Source organism: Hypomesus transpacificus, chromosome 7 (assembly GCF_021917145.1).
Source record: "Hypomesus transpacificus isolate Combined female chromosome 7, fHypTra1, whole genome shotgun sequence".
Classification (NCBI taxonomy): Eukaryota; Metazoa; Chordata; class Actinopteri; order Osmeriformes; family Osmeridae; genus Hypomesus; species Hypomesus transpacificus.
In genome coordinates, this window is record NC_061066.1 from 223,530 (window position 1) to 241,398 (window position 17,869).

The 17,869-nt window shown below is 49.8% G+C and overlaps 2 protein-coding genes across 4 annotated transcripts; one reads left to right on the forward strand and one right to left on the reverse strand.

Moving 5' to 3' along the window:
• Positions 1-29: 29 nt before the first annotated feature.
• On the reverse strand, positions 30-17,088 carry mical3b (microtubule associated monooxygenase, calponin and LIM domain containing 3b). Of its 3 annotated transcripts, XM_047022601.1 has the most exons (34): positions 17,017-17,088; positions 15,886-16,265; positions 15,557-15,764; positions 15,268-15,384; positions 15,088-15,189; positions 14,843-14,998; positions 14,650-14,750; positions 14,252-14,509; positions 13,692-13,807; positions 13,313-13,439; positions 13,140-13,233; positions 12,871-13,018; positions 12,437-12,633; positions 12,047-12,147; positions 11,893-11,955; positions 11,641-11,808; positions 9,324-9,416; positions 8,986-9,066; positions 7,558-7,668; positions 7,212-7,395; positions 6,094-6,215; positions 5,789-5,876; positions 5,478-5,673; positions 5,194-5,408; positions 3,148-4,386; positions 2,971-3,065; positions 2,652-2,735; positions 2,359-2,409; positions 1,984-2,223; positions 1,769-1,862; positions 1,620-1,670; positions 1,403-1,502; positions 1,245-1,318; positions 30-1,126 (listed from the first exon to the last, which is right to left on the reverse strand). In XM_047022601.1, exons 2-34 carry the CDS (start codon positions 16,168-16,170, stop codon positions 942-944), a joined length of 5,544 nt encoding a protein of 1,847 aa, XP_046878557.1. In that variant the 5' UTR covers positions 16,171-16,265; positions 17,017-17,088; the 3' UTR covers positions 30-941. The 3 variants fall into 3 exon arrangements, with proteins under 3 accessions (XP_046878557.1, XP_046878558.1, XP_046878559.1); XM_047022602.1 differs by lacking the exons at positions 2,652-2,735; positions 17,017-17,088 and having other exon boundaries at positions 15,886-16,565; XM_047022603.1 differs by lacking the exons at positions 2,359-2,409; positions 2,652-2,735; positions 17,017-17,088 and having other exon boundaries at positions 15,886-16,559.
• LOC124469370 (polyadenylate-binding protein 1A-like) lies at positions 9,931-11,621 on the forward strand. Its single transcript, XM_047022608.1, has one exon. It carries the CDS (start codon positions 10,698-10,700, stop codon positions 11,016-11,018), a length of 321 nt encoding a protein of 106 aa, XP_046878564.1. The 5' UTR covers positions 9,931-10,697; the 3' UTR covers positions 11,019-11,621.
• Positions 17,089-17,869: the final 781 nt, after the last annotated feature.

Sequence of the window (17,869 nt, forward strand, 5' to 3'; positions counted from 1 at the left end):
TCAGTCCTTTTTCTTTATTTGTGTCTTGTAATGTACTGGTGAAGGTTTCACTGGATTCATTAAAAGTCAGACATCCAAGTTTGTTTTATTATACAACATACAAAGATCGACATACCATTAGAAGGCTTAGTAAATTAGCAGTACCCCTCATGTTTTATAGATGTTAATCACGACATCCAAGGATAGCAGGATATCATTTTAACAAGCCATGTGATCCTATCAGGTATGGCGAAAGCCACAAGTAGTAAGGATCCCAAGCCTGTCACGAGTAGGGTAGTGAGTTCAGGGTTCACCAGGCGGGGGGGGGGGGAGAGTGGGTATGGAGGACAACACACGCAGGGACATGCAGCTGTAGGCAGGATAACCAGGCCAGGGGGTCATAGCGGAGCACTTTCTGCTGTCTGAGGGTCAGAAGCCTGCTGAGGTGTAGTGTGGTAGGCCAGAGGATGTGCCTTATCACCGTTATGATAGTGTACTTGATGTAAGAGAGGTGGGGGGAGGTGATGGCTGGCTTCCTGCTGGACAGGAAGTCATGTCTCAAGGCAGGCTGGGGTGAGGGTGTATGTGATGTCACAAGGCAGAGCACGGTGAAGCGTGGTACAGTTGGTGTGGAGGGGGGTCTGGGGTTGAGGGGTCAGGCCCAGTGCAGGCCCAGGCTTTAGGACAGCATGACTGAGGTCAGGCCTCAGGACAGCATGACTGTGGTCAGGCCCAGTGCAGACCCAGGCCTCAGGACAGCATGACTGAGGTCAGGTCTCAGGACAGCATGACTGTGGTCAGGTCTCAGGACAGCATGACTGTGGTCAGGCCCAGGCTTTAGGACAGCATGACTGAGGTCAGGCCTCAGGACAGCATGACTGTGGTCAGGCCCAGTGCAGACCCAGGCCTCAGGACAGCATGACTGAGGTCAGGCCTCAGGCCTCAGGGCAGCATGACTGTGGTCAGGCCCAGTGCAGACCCAGGCCTCGGGACAGCATGACTGCCTCCAGGTCTCGGTCCTCCTGGTGCTCCTGCTGCCGGTGCTCCTCCAGCAGGGACACCAGGGCGTCTCTCTGCTCCACCACCTCCAGCATCTCCCCCAGGATCAGCCTCTCCTCCACCAGCTCACCCTCCCCCTTCAGGTGGTCTAGCCCAACAGGAGAGAGTAGGAGGGGGATTTAAAGGGTTTGGTTCAAATGCTATGGATTTGTTTGTGTTTGGATAGTGTTTGTGCAAGCAGAGGAGAGGATGGTGTTGGAACTCACCATCCACGGCCATCCTCTCTCTGAGCTCCTGCTGAAGCCGACTCTGTCTGTCTTCCAACTCCAACTCTCGAGCACTGAGCAGAGACCATGATAGAGTCAGGGAAGAACTCAAAGGGACACACAGTCGATTCCATGGGCTTGGAGGGTTCGATACTCACAATATCACAAGCTCCGACTCGTAGCGCACCAGAATGTTTTTCTGCTGCACCAGCTTAAACCACTGTTGCATCAGATCTGGGTTATCCTGCCTGCCCATCCCTACAGAGGCGAGAGGTGGGTGGAGGGGAAAGAACATAAGTCAATCGTGTGGGGAGTGGACTGTGAAATACGCTACAACGTGACCCATGACCTCCACCTGGTAAGCAGTATACTCACCCCCCAAATATAAATCCAGCTCCTGGTTCTCACTAGAGTCTCCCCAGTAGTCTATAGAGAGAGCACATCGGGCATAAAAGACCAGAGGAGCACACACACGAACATGAGCACACACAGATCGACCAGAAACGCGTCGCGTGTGTATCTACCTGCTTCGCCCCTCAGAGCTTTCTCCACAGCCACGCCCCTCTCTTCAAGCTGTCTCTGTTTTTCCTCCACCTGCTCCAACTGTCTCTGGATGATCTGACAAACGCACACGCCGACACACACACACACACACAGACATGCACACGCACACTGATCAAATACATTGTTCAGCATAGTAAACAACGCGTTGCATGTGTCGGCTGTCAATGTGGTGTACCTGTGCTCTGTGCAGTCTCTTGAGCTGCTCCTGTTTGGCCTGTTTGCGTGCGGCCCTCTGTACCCTGCGTGTGATCCTGGCGTCCAGCTGCTCCTCCGCGCCGGCCTTCTGGAACAGCGCGTCGGTCACACTCATGCTGGAGGGGTCCTTGAAAGGCAGCAGCGCCCCCAACACCTCTGTGGGACAAGACGACTCGCCCCCTGGCTCCTTAGCGGGCGTGCTCTTCTTTACAGGACGCTTCTACAGGACAGAAGGCGAAAGACGGACGCTTACACACATGTACACACGGGTAGAAGACTCTGGTGAGAAGCTATGCACTACTCCAGCATTGCTTTGGGGACTGGTCTAAAGGAGCAGCACTAATGCCCACTCTACCTTGATGGCATACGCTCTCCTGAACGCCAGAGCATGTGGGACATAGGTGGTCTTGGAAAGATGAAGAACAACAAGATCATCCTTCAACAAAATGTGTGAATATATGTTTCTACTCCTTACTTCCATCATTTCTCCAAAACACATTTTCTTTACCTTCAAGGGTCAAGGCAAAACTACGAAACGGTTGACTTCAGCTATGATGTACACAATATAGGAGTCTATAGGTCTATGTGCCTGTCTAAACTAAACTAAAAACCAACAGTGTCTTTCTTCCACTAAAACACGTAGTGTACCTCCTCATTTCCCTGGTCGTCCTCCTCCTCTTTTATAGTTTCCTTCTGGAGTTCTGACGCCAGCTCAAAAAGCTCCAGGCGTAGCTACAAACATTCACCCAACATGTCAACATCCTCAACACCAAATAACAATGTGGCCAGACCTAAATCTAGACGGCGTGGAGTTATCAATATGTTATCTTGGGACACATCTGTCAGAATACCTCCTGATTAATTTAAGGTTTAGTAAAAAAAAATCCAAGACCAGTAGTTACTGCTGCCACTGTTAGTGTTGTAGAGTTATGTCTACCTGCTGGTCTGAGATCAGTGATGTTCTTACATTGGCTCTGGGGTTCAGGGAACATCTCTCCATGACTGCAGAACAGGTCAGTTCAGATTCCTCCAACCAGCTCTGATTAACCTTCAAGGGCCGGCCTAAATATGGAGAGAGAGGAAATAAGGAAGAAATAGAGTATATTTGTGTGTATACTGTATGTGTACTAAATGTCAGTCTTACCTGTGGATTTCCGTTCTCGAGCTTCCTTCCTGCCTGCTTCCTTCCTGGCTGCTTCCTTCCTGGCTGCTTCCTTCCTGCCATGTTCTGATGGGGCAGCAGCAGCCATCTTGTCTTGAGAGTAAGTCCTCTCCTTCTTTTTTCTGTCCTTCTTGTACCCGGAGAAGACAGCCTTCCAGAGAGGCCTGTGTCTGCCCTCCTCCGTCCCCTCCTCGGGAGCACTCTGGCTGGGGCCCTGCGTGTCCCTGAGTCCCTTCAGGTGGGAGAAGATGGAGCCTCCCTGCAGAGAAGCGAGAAGCAGTGGAGGAAGGCTCTCCGTCAGTCTGCGAGGGTCCAGACCCCCCCTGGTTTTCCCCGAGGTGGGCTCAGAGCTCAGGGGGGTCGTCTCCTCCCAGGTTATACACATGGCAGCTCGTTCTAGCTCCCTCCTACTTTCCACCTCCCTCTGTCTCTCCTTCTCCCTCTCCACTCTGGCACTGTGCTCCCTGACCAGCACCTGCTGCAGGGGCTTCTGAGGAGACAGAGGGGGACTTGTGTCCTCTAATATATTGTCTTCATCGTCATCGTCATCACCCAGGAGCTCTCCGAAAGACCCCCTGCTCTCACAGTCGGCCCTCCGTACCACCACAGCTGCCATGATAGGTGCAGGGCGAGGGGCGGAGCCAAGCAGATCCTCCTCCTGCAAGGAATTCTGGGTTACGCTATCCCAACATTCTTTGAGGCAGCGGGAGGGAGGGGTGCAGGGAGGGGTCAGAGTGGTGGAGTCGGAGGTGGTGGATTCACTGTTCATACCCACCCCAGAGCTACTGCTGGGGTCACGCCTTCCTCTGTCCTTCATCCCCCTCTCTCTCTCCTCACGCTCTTTCTTCTCCTTTTTATCCTGCGCTTTCTCCTTCCCCAGTTCCTCAGGGCAAGGGGAGTAGCCGGAGGAGGAGTTGGGAGAGGAAGAGGTGAACACGGAGGAGTTGGAGTCTGGGGTGGGAACGGAGGAGGTGGGGCTTCTGAGGGTGCTGCTGAGGGTGGTGGAGATGGTGATGTTGGGGAGGCTGGCAGGACCGTGGGGGTCCAGACTGTGTGTGTCTGGAACTGTTGTGTCAGGCGTGGTGGAGTCAGGCAAAACGATCTCAAGTGTGTGTGCGCCAAGGGATGTGTCACTGCAGTGTGTTTGAGAGAGTGTGCCGTCATTGCTTCTGGGTAATGATACTGCCTCAGATGTGTGTGGAGGTGGGGGCAAGTCTTCGTCTGAGAGAGAGAGAGAGAGAGAGAGAGAGAGAGAGAGAGAGAGAGAGAGAGAGAGAGAGACACAGAGAGAGACACAGAGAGAGACACAGAGAGAGACACAGAGAGAGACAGAGAGACACAGAGAGAGACAGAGAGAGACAGAGAGAGACAGAGAGAGACAGAGAGACACAGAGAGAGACAGAGAGAGACAGAGAGAGACAGAGAGAGACAGAGAGAGACAGAGAGACACAGAGAGAGACAGAGAGATAGAGGACAAAAGAAAAGAGAAGAGGTGAGTAGAGAGGATATAAAAAGGTTCTCTTAAATGGACATGTGGATTGTAATACACTCTAGATATTTTATTAACAATTGTATAAGGTTGATGAGAGAGGGTTAAGGTTAGGATTAGAGTCCATGATGGTAGGACCACCCATGAATAATAGCTAAATGTAAGACCTCAAAGGCCACTCTGAGAGGATTTTTTTTACATGCATAAGTGCTAAAAACAGTAAAATTACCATTATTCAAATGAAAAGTTATTGTTAGTATTCTCTCTTGTACAGTTGCTACCTGTATCCTCCACCTCTTCTTGAAGAACCCACAACCCCGAATGGCATTCTGTCTCCCAAGGACAGTACTCCCCTTCTACCAGCAGGGGGAGACATATACCACAGCACACACACAGCACACAGACACATCACACCACATCACAGAAAATAGGCAAGAAAAGAGAACACACAGACACTATAGAGAACAGTGAGTGGGGAAAGAGCTCGACAAGAGTACGACAAACAAAAAATACGCACGCAGAGACCTGACCACACTTACCATCACTAGATTCAACATCATCCTCATCGTCATGATCGTCATCTTCATCCACCTCCCCCTCCTCCTCCTCTTCCTCATCCTCCTCTTCCTCCCCTGTCATGCTGTCTTTCTGCCCCCTCAGGCGGTTGTGCAGTTCCACCGCCTGCCTCCAGGAGGCTCTGGACAGTTCAGAGGTCACCGTCTGTGGCCCCTCCTCCTCCATGTCTGACTCAGAACTACAGCATGACAAGGATGTTTAGTCTTTTCTCTGTATGTGTGTGTGTGTGTGTGTGTGTGTGTCTAACCTGGAGCCCTCTGTGTTCTTCACCAGCAGGCTGAGGTTATGATTGGCCAGCGTCTCCTCTGGAACCTCCTCTGGCTCCTCAGTCAGGTCAGACTCCAGGCTCCCCAGGGTCACACGGTAGTTCTCCAGCTCAATGCGCTCCGGCGTGCTGCGCACCCGCTTAGCCAGGACTGCCTCCCTCTCTATCAGAGACGCCACTGGAAACACACACACACATAATCTCACAAATAAATACTTATGCAGTTACTACTGGTTTGCTTTTTTGCTGAAAGTTTTTGACACAAAACAAAAATAAGCTATATAAAGCTTCACCTGAGGATCTGCGACCATCGGTTATCGCCGTAGTAACAGTAGGGGGACCATCAACGGAGGATGGGAAGGGCAGAGAAGCCAGAGACCCCTGGGGAGTCAAATCAGAGTCAAATCAGAGAGTCAAATCAGGCCAGCTGTACCCAGCAGCAGTATATATTCATAGTATAACTCTTTGCATCCACACGCTAAACCACACCATCCTCTGCACAGACGAACCAGACATCTCTTGAATGCAGTGTTGTTCCAAACAGAGAGCTCCTTACCTGGGAGGTCTGCAGTGTTGTTCCAAACAGAGAGCTCCTTACCTGGGAGGTCCTCTGGGAGGGAGTTCTCTCTGAGGGTGAGGAGGGGGTGTTGGGGGCAGGCCTCTTTCTCTGGGCAGCCCCAGACAGGCGAAGGTCATAGTGAGGCTTACAGTAGAACTTCCCTATAAAACCACGTAGAGCCACAGTATTAGAATCTCATACAGAGCATACAGAACATCACATCTTAGTGAACGCAGCAGAAATTCTGTTGAACAGATTTACGGATAAACTGATAGTTGATAACACACAAGCCTAGAAAATGACAGCTTAACAACAATATTTTACAGTTCAGCTCCATCTCTTATCACCTATCTTTCCAGGAACAAATAAACACTGAGTGATTTAAAAGAGAGAAATGTCTCACAGAAGGACTCCTCCATAGCACACAGCACAAGCTAACTGGATCCCAGGTACGGACGTATACACTTCTATACCCAATGCTCACACTCTGTAGATGTGCTGACATATATACACATCCTCCCGCCTCATGTTTAAACCCAAGTCATGTGACACCTCATCCCTGATTGGTCGAGCAGTTTAAATAAAACAAACAGAGAGGTTCTTCTCCAAGAGAGAGATGTGAACACAAAAACATTGTTATGTAGGATCGTATCTGTGCCTCCTCCCACCCTACACTGACACACATCTCATCTCCACGTGACACAATACAGCTTCTGTGTTGCTGACACACGCGCACGCGCACACACACACACGCACACACACACAACTTAAGACAGAAAGTCAGCAGTCCAACCAAAAAGCTGGAGGCAAAACGACATTCTCAGTTAGCACTGAACCTCAGTGTGTTGAACAAGGTCTCATACAGACACACAAAAGTCTGCTGACACATCTGTCATGTTTGTGGTGATCATGCGATGTAGCTGTCACTCTCACAGGCACACCAGATGTATCAGTGTCAAGATCAGAGGGATTCTGAGGGGGTCAAGAGTCTATCACACTTCCTTTTAATACTCACTCACAACCCAATGGTCTATGGTGCAGGGTCTCTATCTCTCTTCCGTCCTCATAACCTCTCTACAACCTACCAAGTCTCTCTCCCTTCTACTCACTGAAATCTCCTCCTCGTCGTAAAAGCGCCCCCCCCACCATCTCCTCACCAGTGGGTCTGTCGTAGGCGTAGGAGGCCAGGCGGAGGGTGGAGCTACAGTAGTCACACTGGAAGCAGCTGCGGTGGAAGAACAGGCCCTCTGCGCTGAGCCGTTCCATCACGTACACGCGGTTCTTACAGAAGAAACACACGTCGCTGGTGCCGCCCGACGCAAACACACTCCGCAGGTTCACCTGGTGGAGAGGGAAGGAGAGATTGAAAGAGAGGTAGATGGAGAGATTGAAAGAGTGAGAGAGACAGAGAGAGACAGAGAGAGAGAGGGGAGATATAGACCAGTTAGATTTCGGTTTTCTTCTAATACAAGTAAGTGACAGATGGCAAGACGAGACTCTTACCGATTCCCTCCTTCCTGAAGTAACGGGTTTGGGGGCCTCCTGATTCTGAAGCTGATTGGTTAACTGTTCAGCCCGTGAGCTTACACCCTTTGTGTACATCTGAACGAATTTCTATCCCAGGCACCAGCGTGGAGACATGAGGAGTAAGACAGGACAAAAACATACAGCACGTAGAAACACACACACGTTAACACATTTTCAACCACTCATGAGTGACTTACACAAATAAACACACATCAATGCACTCGTACACAAACCAGACACACATTGTCACAAAGACAATGAAATGACACAAACACATACAGTATCTTATCTAACATAGATTGTATGCCACAATCAGGCCTTATCTAAAACAAACCCTTTTACAATGTCAGTAATACAATGTTTATTAATGTTTCTCTTACATGAATCCAGCATAATTTTTGGACAGCAGGAATATTTGGAAACAGAGGAACAACTAAATGCTATTTGTCAATAGAGGCAATTCACTGGGTCTCATGGAGATTTAAACTTATTCAAAAGGACAGTTGTAGTGGTTGTCACATGCCACACGCCCTGCAGTAAACTGTACAGATATACACACTGGGAGTCTAGCCAATAAGCACCATGCTATTCTGTTGAGATAATTTCTCCGACATGATCCCACTCTGGATCACTACTGTACTTCCAATGCAACAGCTATCAGATTTGTTCTAAAATGTGATTTATCTGCTCAACATTAATGTTTAACATTGACCCCATGCCTTGAACATGAATGCATCCACTGATGCTTAGTATGTGCTTATCTAAGCACACACTCTCTTGATCAGGAACCACTTCATGAACACTCCAGACACAAAGCTGTAATGGACTCAGAGTTGGAAAGTAGAAGGTGAATAGATACTAGTGGACTATAGGTCTAGGACTAGCGGACTACAGGTCTAGAACGAGGAGACTACAGGTTTAGGACTAAGGGACTACATGTCCAGGACTAGTGGACTACAGGTCTCGGAATAGTGGACTACAGGTTTAGGACTATAGGACTACAAGTCTAGGAATAGGGGGACTACAGGTCTAGGACTAGAGGACTACAGGTCTAGGAATAGTGGACTACAGGTCTAGGACTAGAGGACTACAGGTCTAGGAATAGGGGGACTACAGGTCTAGGACTAGAGGACTACAGGTCTAGGAATAGGGGGACTACAGGTCTAGGACTAGAGGACTACAGGTCTAGGAATAGTGGACTACAGGTTTGGGACTAGAGGACTACAGGTCTAGGAATAGTGGACTACAGGTTTGGGACTAGAGGACTACAGGTCTAGGAATAGAGGACTACAGGTCTAGGAATAGAGGACTACAGGTCTGGGAATAGTGGACTACAGGTCTAGGACTAGTGGACTACAGGTCTAGGACTAGTGGACTACAGGTCTAGGACGAGGGATGGCGTACCTGCTCTCCTCTGCTAGGGAGGGTGTGACACTTGACCTTCTCCTTGTAACGAAAGCTCATCTGCTCCTGCTGCTGCGTACGCTTTTGGTGAGATGGGGAATGGGTGAGGTGGAAGTTAGGTTACAATGGTAATAGGAGACTACAGTGAGAAAACGACAGTTCAAAAAAACGATATGTAATTATTGTTTATTGGAGCCTTAGCAGCGTGCTGAGATTGTAGATTTATTTTCCGTCGTGGCAACTAAAATTGGGATTGTACAGTTGTAGTGCCCTCATGTGGCAGCAGTGGAAGTTCTATAGATGGGAGGGTCAGGGACGGGAGGGGCTGCTGTGTTTACCTGTCTCCATGTGGGGAGGGGCACCACAGGAGTTGGCTGAGACTGGGGGGCAGGAGATGATATGGGGGCAGGCAGATTGGGCATGGAATCCCCCTGGTGGTTAGTACAAGATGTTAACGCTAAGGAAGTACAGACAGGCGATTGTATTTGTATTGGAAAATCAAATGCAAATTAATAATAAAGTTTGAATTAATTAATTTGTTCATTAATAACGGGAGTCAGATGGCTGAGCGGTGAGGGAGTCGGGCTAGTAATCAGAAGGTTGTTGGATCGATTCCCCGCCGAAATGACATTGTGTCCTTGGGCAAGGCACATTTTGCCAAAGATTCAATATTCCTACATTTGTCTAACCCTCATCAGCACATGACTGTCCAGATCCAGCCTCAAGCCCTGGTCCACATGGAGGATCAGGTCCAGGTCCACATGGAGGATCAGGTCCAGGACCACCTGGAGGATCAGGTCCAGGACCACCTGGAGGATCAGGTCCAGCTCCAGATTGATCTAGTTCAGGTCCACTTGGAAGATCAACCCCAGGTCCACATGGAGGATCAGGTCCAGGTCCACATGGAGGATAGAGTCCAGGTCCACATGGAGGATCAGGTCCAGGTCCACATGGAGGATCAGGTCCAGGTCCACCTGGAGGATCAGGTCCAGGTCCAGATGGCTCAAGTCCAGGTCTACTCGGAGGATCAAGCCCAGGTCCACATGGAGGATCAAGCCCAGGTCCAGATGAATCGAGCCCAGGTCCAGATGAATCGAGCCCAAGTTGACGTCCAGACCCAACCTCAGGCTAATGCCCCGGTCCAGGTCCTGACCTAGGCTAATGCTCCAGTCCAGGTCCAGACCCGGGCCAACACATACACCTGTGTGCCTATGCTGGAGGTATTTGTGCAGGCATTTGTACATATATTTTAGGTGTTAGACGCAATGTAGCAGGATTTGCTTTGTTCGTGTTGAATATCCATCACTCTGTGTGTATCTAATGCTGTTTCGTCTTCCTCCAGCCTGCTGTGTACATATGGGGCAAGGAGCTATTGACAGCCACTACTCTGGCCTCCACTCCGTTGTCTTATCAGAAACAGATGCTGGGAGAGTGTCTGATCACCCTCATTGACAAGGTGCAGCCCAGTCTGGCTCATAAGCTTACTGGAATGTTTCTTGAAATGGACAACAATGAGGTGATTCACCTGCTGGAGTCTCCAGAAGCTCTGCACACCAAGGTCCTTAAGGCAGTGGCTAGCCTCCGTGCACCCAAGATGAACATGGCCACCGCTACTGGCTTGTATGGAGTGCCTGGAAACTGCAGAACCAAGCAGCACATGATCCGTGCCAAGCCCCAGGCGGCTACAGAGCAGGTACGTACAGTACAAGCACATGACAACCTACTTTCCACTCTGTTGCTCTTGTGTTCCACACAGCCTGGCTAACTGTCACCCTATCCTCCTCCAGTCAGCCGTGCTGGGCCAGGAGCCTCTGACGGCCTCCATGCTGGCTGCTGCTCCGTCCCAGGACCAGAAGCAGATGCTGGGAGAGCGTCTTTACTACCTGATCCAGGACATCCAGCCCAGCCTGGTGGGAAAGGTCACCGGCATGCTGCTGGAGCTGGATGAGGCTGTGGCTGTGTACAAGGCCTACCTGGCCGAGGAAGCTGCCAAGAACGCAGTGATCAACACTGCTGATGTCTCAAACATCTAAATCAAGGAATGAGAAACCTGGACTATAAAAAACACGGACTAATGATTAATTCAGACCAAGAAAAGATAACCTTTGCTTTTTTAATTAATGAAATTATTATGCCATTCCCTCTGGAATTGTGTTATTTTTAAAGGAATGAAATGCTTCTTCATAATGAATTTGCTCTCAGGAAATAAAACATATGAAAATGACTTGTGTTATAGTCTTTGTATGACTTCCAGATATGATAGTTACACTAGTTTCACTTTTAACTAACCACACTTCACATGTGTCGCCGATTCCACTAATATTAAACACTCAATACAAGCTGCTCCAACTTACTAACTGGACTAAGCTCTAACCCTGCTCTGTCCAACCCAAGCTGCTCTACCCAGAGTTAAGCTTCACCATCACAGCTCCCCTGGTTCTTTCCTGCAGGAGACCAGGATGTGTCCCAAGAGCTAATCTGGCCTTAACCCCTGCAGCTCTGGAAATGGGATAGTGAGGTGACCTCACCTTCACATACCTGGATGCAAACCAGGATATGTGGTAATAACAGGGGAAGTGGCTGCTGTGCTGCACACCAATGTTCCCCTGGCTGTGTCAGTTCCCCCCTGGGAGACTCCCCCCACCTTGTCCTCACCTGTCTCAGCAAGGCTGCAGCCGAGGAGGAGGAGGGGGCGCCGGAGGCGTTTTCCTCAAACTTAGCCAGAAGCTGATTGGCCATCAGGCGCACTCTGGTACGGCTCGCTCCGCCCACAGACCCCGCCTTCAAAGTTAGGTCGTCGTAGTAACCATCTGCCGCTTCTTCCTGAGAATGTAGAATGTTGATGATGAGTATGACCAGCGCACTATACAGTGTGTAAAAAGGTCAAGAGACAAGCTCTTCCTCTACCTCCTCATCTGGGCTTGGCCGACTGGTCTTCCTTCTCTTCCCCATCGCATCCTTCTCCTGCCCCTGAGGAAGTGCAGTGTCATGACATACATAACCAACAGAGGGAGAGAGAGAGGGACAGAAAGAGAGAGAGACATACAGACAGTGTGTGTACCTTGGGGTTGCGTTTGCGTGAGGGACTGTGTCCTAGTCTGCTCAGCTGGGAGGCGGGGGTCATCAGGGCAGCCCTGCGTTCTGAGCTCTGACCCAGGGACTCTGGGGACAGACAAGAGTAGTCAAACTCAGATTGAAGATACTCTTCTATGTCATTCCTTGTTTCCTTTTCTGATGGTTGTTCCATGAGACCACATGCACGGTTAAAATGTATTACACTACATTTCAAATGGGCTTTTACTAACACTGAGATTTATACATTTATTACATTGGATTAATTTAGCATATGCTTTCATCAAAAAGTGACAAATAGTGTATACGGAAAAGTACAGCAGAATATCAAGGATCAAAGTTAAAAACTGTAACAAGGTTCTGTGTTTGCAGGCCTCACCACTGGGTGGCATGGAGTCCTTGAAGAGCTGGTAAAACTGGCTGAGGTACATGACCATGCAAAGAGTGTCTAGCTCTCCCATAGATGACATCTCCTCCACCGTCATCACTGGAGAGATGCCAAACTCCAGCTCGGCCACCTCCAAGCCCAACTGAGTGTTCTCCTCCACCTCTGCTTCATCCAGAGACTCAAAGTCACTACAGGTGGAGGCAGAGGTAGAGGCTATAGGTGGAGGTAGGGACTCAAAGACATCAACTTACAGTGGGATACAGGGAGTTAATGAGACTTACTGATCCTATCAGGTAGTTAAAAGAGCACTAAGCAGAATCTTGGTCTAAAGCTTAATCATCCTCTTCGAACCCATATGGACACACACACACACACACACACACACACACACACACACACACACTGAGGGCTCGGAGGTGACTCACATTAGGTCGGGTCTGTAGTGGTGGATGAGAGCACACAGCGCCAGCCCAGTCTTCCAGGAACTAGTCAGGTCGCTTACGGCAACACCTCGGTAACCCTGGGTCTGCTGCTGACACCAGCTCAACAGCTTACTGGAGCGAGAGAAGGATTCTGGGAGTAGGAGAGGACAGTCAGGAAGTGGATAGTGAAGGGGGTCACTACTAGAGGGGAACAATCCTTACTAGGACTGAGTGGGCATGAAGTAAATGGTAGTGAATGGACAGAAGCTCACCTTGTCGTTGTAGTTTGGATAAGGGCGAGCTGTGGAGATTCTCAATGTCTATATCCACATCTCTGCTGTCTCCTGTGTCTATCAGGTGTTTGACCTGCAGAGGAAATCACATTTAGTTCACCACAGTGTGTCTTTGTGTGTGTATGTGAATGTCTGTGCTCGTGTATTTCTACCTGTGCAGGGGTGATGAGTTGAGGGTTGATGTTGGGGTAGCGCGTAGCTGGATCCACAGTGTACAGATTGAAGTTCTTGTTGATGTTCTCTGGGGTTGTCTGGGGAAGAATGCGATACACACTCTCCCTGATAAATAAAGAACAGGATAGACATGAGCTATTGCTTGGCATGGTTCAAAGCACATATTTAATGCAACTTCCTAACATACTGTAGGTCTCTATGTTATCAAACCCAGTGGTTTGACTGGTAGTCTGTATGTGAGGGTTTAGGTTGGTTGAGGGGCAGTTCTATGGGCGTATGTGAAGCCCTCTGTGACATGCTTGCGTGTAAAAAGGGCTATATGATTTGATGATTTGATGTGAGACACGCCTTTCTCACCTCTCCGCCAAAACTTCCAAGGGGGCGTGTCCTAGAGCCCAGCTGCGAACCATCCATGCCGAGTCCATCGCTGCCAGGAACCCTCGCGCAATCCCAGTCCCCATGGGCCAGAACGGCTACAACACACATACAAACACACACACACGTACACACATACACAGGAAGCTATCACTTTCATGCATCATTATCCTCATCTTACCTCCCACCCTCCCCTTCAAACCACTCCCTCCTTCCCTTCCCCCCACTCACCACATTCCCCACACCTCCCCCATCCTGCCTCCCTCCCTCACCTCCAGCAGGCTGTCTCCCTCCCTCACCTCCCCCATCCTGCCTCCCTCCCTCACCTCCAGCAGGCTGTCTCCCTCCCTCACCTCCCCCATCCTGCCTCCCTCCCTCACCTCCAGCAGGCTGTCTCCCTCCCTCACCTCCCCCATCCTGCCTCCCTCCCTCACCTCCAGCAGGCTGTCTCCCTCCCTCACCTCCCCCATCCTGCCTCCCTCCCTCACCTCCAGCAGGCTGTCTCCCTCCCTCACCTCCCCCATCCTGCCTCCCTCCCTCACCTCCAGCAGGCTGTCTCCCACCAGTGTGACCAGCAACTGGTGCCCATGCCTCTGGCGGACCAGTGCTGCGTTCTCTGAAGCGTACATGCAGGTGAAGTCGAACATGGCCACGTCAGGCTGCCCATAGTGGTTGATGGCAAAGTCCAAGGATGGCAGCTGGTGATTGGTGGAGAAGTTAGCCGCCTCATGAGCATACACCAGCAAGGCCTTCTGGTCTACGTTCCCTCGGGAAAGAAGCATCTCTGTGTCCGCATAGTCCTATAGACAGACACGACGTGATTCATTATACTACAGTCTGTGAATGGTTATAAACTTATTATTAGACAATGAAAATTATGATCAAAGTAGCATCTGCAATCTGAATTTAGTATTGTGAAGTATTGTCATTGTGTTGTCACCTGTAGAATCACTCCTTTTTCTAGTAGGCTTTGCTTTTTGGCTGTCATCACAAAGTAGTGGGTATCATCCTTATAGTACACAATGTTCTCCAGGTCAATCCCTACGAGTCAGAGAGTCAGAACACAGATAATCACCTCATCTTACTGGTTCTCTGTTCTGGTCACTTAGGTTCTCTGGTTCCTGAGATCTGACCTGTGTTGTGTCGCAGCTCCTGGAAGAACTTCTGGTTGAAGATGAAGGCCACTCCACTGATCTCTTCCACCTTGGCCTCGGCCGTGGTGTTTCTGTTCATAAAGTTGGCAGTGATGGCAATGGCCAGCTTCCCTCGGAACTCCTTACGTCTAAAGCCTGTTCGCCCGTGCAGTGAAAAACAGTAAGAAACAGCGAGTTTGTGTATGAGTTTGTGTTTGTGTGAGTGTTTGAGTGTGCGCATTTACCTGGTAGTGTATTCCGTCGTCCGTCTGCACCGATTATGACGTCAAACTCCAGCTGGTTAACAGGGTGAGATCTAGGATGGACCTCCATTCTCCATCTCACTTCTGACACACACACACAGTCATATTCAGTAAAGTGGTCAATGCTGTACATATTTTTTATACACACACATCAGATCTTACTCTGTTTGTGCTGATCTTCAGGTGGCTCCAGCAGCCCCTTGAACTCCACGTTGACATGTACCTCCACCCCCAGGAGCAGAGCCACCTTCAACAGTACCAGCTGCAGCTGGCGAATACCTAGATAGAGAGAACAAGTGAGACAGAGAGATAAAGAGAGAAAGAGCTAACTCCTTCCGTTGTGTGAGTCTGCACGATAAGCAAAACCTCCTGCTGAGTTCAGTAAAGTTCTCCCAGAGCCAACCAGTAACCAAGGAGAGCAAAGGGGTGGTCGATCTGGTTCGGCACTCACTGATGTGGTCAATCGATCCAGCGCAGAACTTTCCGTGGAACTTTTTGGCTCCGAGGCCCCTGAGGTCGTGTATGGTGAAAGGCCAGAGGTGGAGAACGTTGTTCCGGGAGAAGGCGTCTCTCTTCTCCAGCAGCACCACCCGAGCCCCTAGGAAACCCAGCTCCACGGCTGCACGCAGCCCACAGGGGCCCGCTCCGATGATCACACACTGGGACGGTGGAGGGACGGGACAGGGGGACACACAACGATGGACAACTGCCTGATGAGACTCTCAGGAATACAAGCAGAAAGTACAACATCTTCTTGTGTTTGGTGTGTGGGAGGGTTACCGTGGTGTTGGCACAGGCCCGGCCCTTCATGTATTCCAGGTGAGCTGCTCGCTTGTCTAGTTTGGCCCACAGTGCGTTGGCCCTCCAGTAGCTGAGGCGGGCTTTGAGTGTGTGGTAGAGAGGCCGAGGCGGGGTGTGTGTGTGAGAGTGTGTGTGTGTGTGTGCGAGCTGTAGGTGCTCACACAACTGGCTGAAGGCACGAAGGGTCGCCCTGCATGTGGAAGCCTGAACAAAGTCATCAAACAGAGCATGGGCCCCATTCTCAGGCTCCACCCCGTCTCCCATGGCAACGCCAGAAGCAGGGCACCCTGGGATGGGTGTCACCCGCTGATGTCGAGGTCCTGAGTTTGCCTCAGCTTCCACAGTCTCTTAGTGGCCAGCTTGAGGGGGAGGAACAGGACGTTAGACACTGACTGTGATGGAACACATTGCAGTCTAAATATCTAACATAGTTCTCACACTGATTTTTAATAGGATCTTGCTGCATGTCTAGCCAGTTAAGAGTTCAGGCTTTATAAAGGATAAACCAACCCCCTGTGGCGCCAGACCTTATGGGTAATGGTGTCTCTTGTCTCGCATGGAAACTGACTACGATCTACCAACTACATATAGTGTGTACAGACATCCATCCATACATATAGTACATACAAACAGTGGAACAGTTGCACAAGCCACATAGCAGCTATCTTTAGGGGCCAGTGTGTGTGTGTGTGTGTTTGTGTGGGTGTGTGTGTGTGTGTGAAAGTGTGTGTATTAGGCTCAAGAGTCAGTACAATACCCTTCATACATTGAGGATCCATCCGCACCAAGCACCAACAAAAGGACACACACACACACTCAAGCAAAGCAATCAAGCAACAAAAGGAGAGAACCAATATATGGTACTTTGGCTTCCATGACATTAAAACATATTTTAATGAGACTGTCGTAAGAGAGCCTGAGAGAAGTCCAGTTCCCTGCCAAAACATCTTTATCAGTTTATCATGAGGGGAGCTTGGCCTCACATCACCATCAAACACACTGACACACAGTTTCCATCCCTCCCTCTCTACATGTCCATGTCTAAACACGACTACATATAAACACTTCCTAGTCGAGACACAAACACACACACCGACATACAGGACCTACTGCTTTCTGCGTTGCCTCCCCGGTAAACCCATCCTCATTACTCAGCGGCAGGGCACCAGGTGTTCCTCTCAGCAGCCCTGAACCAACTCCCTTCCCCTGTGGCAAGCTCCCTTTCACAGAGCTGCAGTGCAGAGGCTGTAACGCAGCACAAACCTCTCTGAGCTACTGTCTCTCTCTCTCTCTTTCACTGTCTCTTTGTCATGGTGGGCTCTGCATCACTGTGGTGTTGCTCCCCCCTTCTTGGTTTCCTGCCGTGTCTAACCCAAACATGCACAACACTGCTTATCCAAGGTCAGGGTTAGGGACAGCCAAGCCCTGACCCCGCCCACACAGCATGTTCCCATGGGCGCAAACGCCAGTGCGCACACACACACAGTTAATCTGAGTCCTGAGGAGACAGACTGAGATCTAACAAGCTTATAGAGGGATCAAAGGGAGAGAGATCATACTGGTGAACCGTGAGTGAAAGACAACTTGCTCAGAGCAGGAACATGGACTGTTCATACTGTACAACTGTTGACCTTTCTTGTCTTGATTTTATATTTTGTTGTTGAAGGTTTCAAAACTTACATAAAACATACACAGAGTTGCAGTTAGGGCAGACACAAGTCAGAGTAAAAGTGAGTAAAATAGGCAGGACAGGTTTATCAGTACAAAAAAGAAGTTAAAAGGGATTTGAGAGCAAATGGTAAAACTAACCAACTACAAACAGCTAAGACTTATCTCATCCCACCCTCTCTACTAAACACATAACCCTTCCCTTTAGGTAACACACATACACAACCTAACTCCCAATAATCCACACTGGCAGGGCCAACACATCACATCAGCCCATCCAGACAATATGTCCACC

What these genes read in the sequence shown, in the direction of transcription:
- mical3b (XM_047022601.1), bottom strand. Translation starts at nt 16,170, where the DNA reads ATGGGAGACGGGGTGGAGCCTGAGAATGGGGCCCATGCTCTGTTTGAT. An exon ending in GGAGCTGCGACACAACACAG is followed by an intron (nt 14,751 to 14,842) that starts GTCAGATCTCAG and finishes TCTGACTCGTAG; the next exon opens with GGATTGACCTGGAGAACATT. An exon ending in TGATGTTGAATCTAGTGATG is followed by an intron (nt 4,387 to 5,193) that starts GTAAGTGTGGTC and finishes TCTCTCTCTCAG; the next exon opens with ACGAAGACTTGCCCCCACCT.
- LOC124469370 (XM_047022608.1), top strand. Translation starts at nt 10,698, where the DNA reads ATGACAACCTACTTTCCACTCTGTTGCTCTTGTGTTCCACACAGCCTG.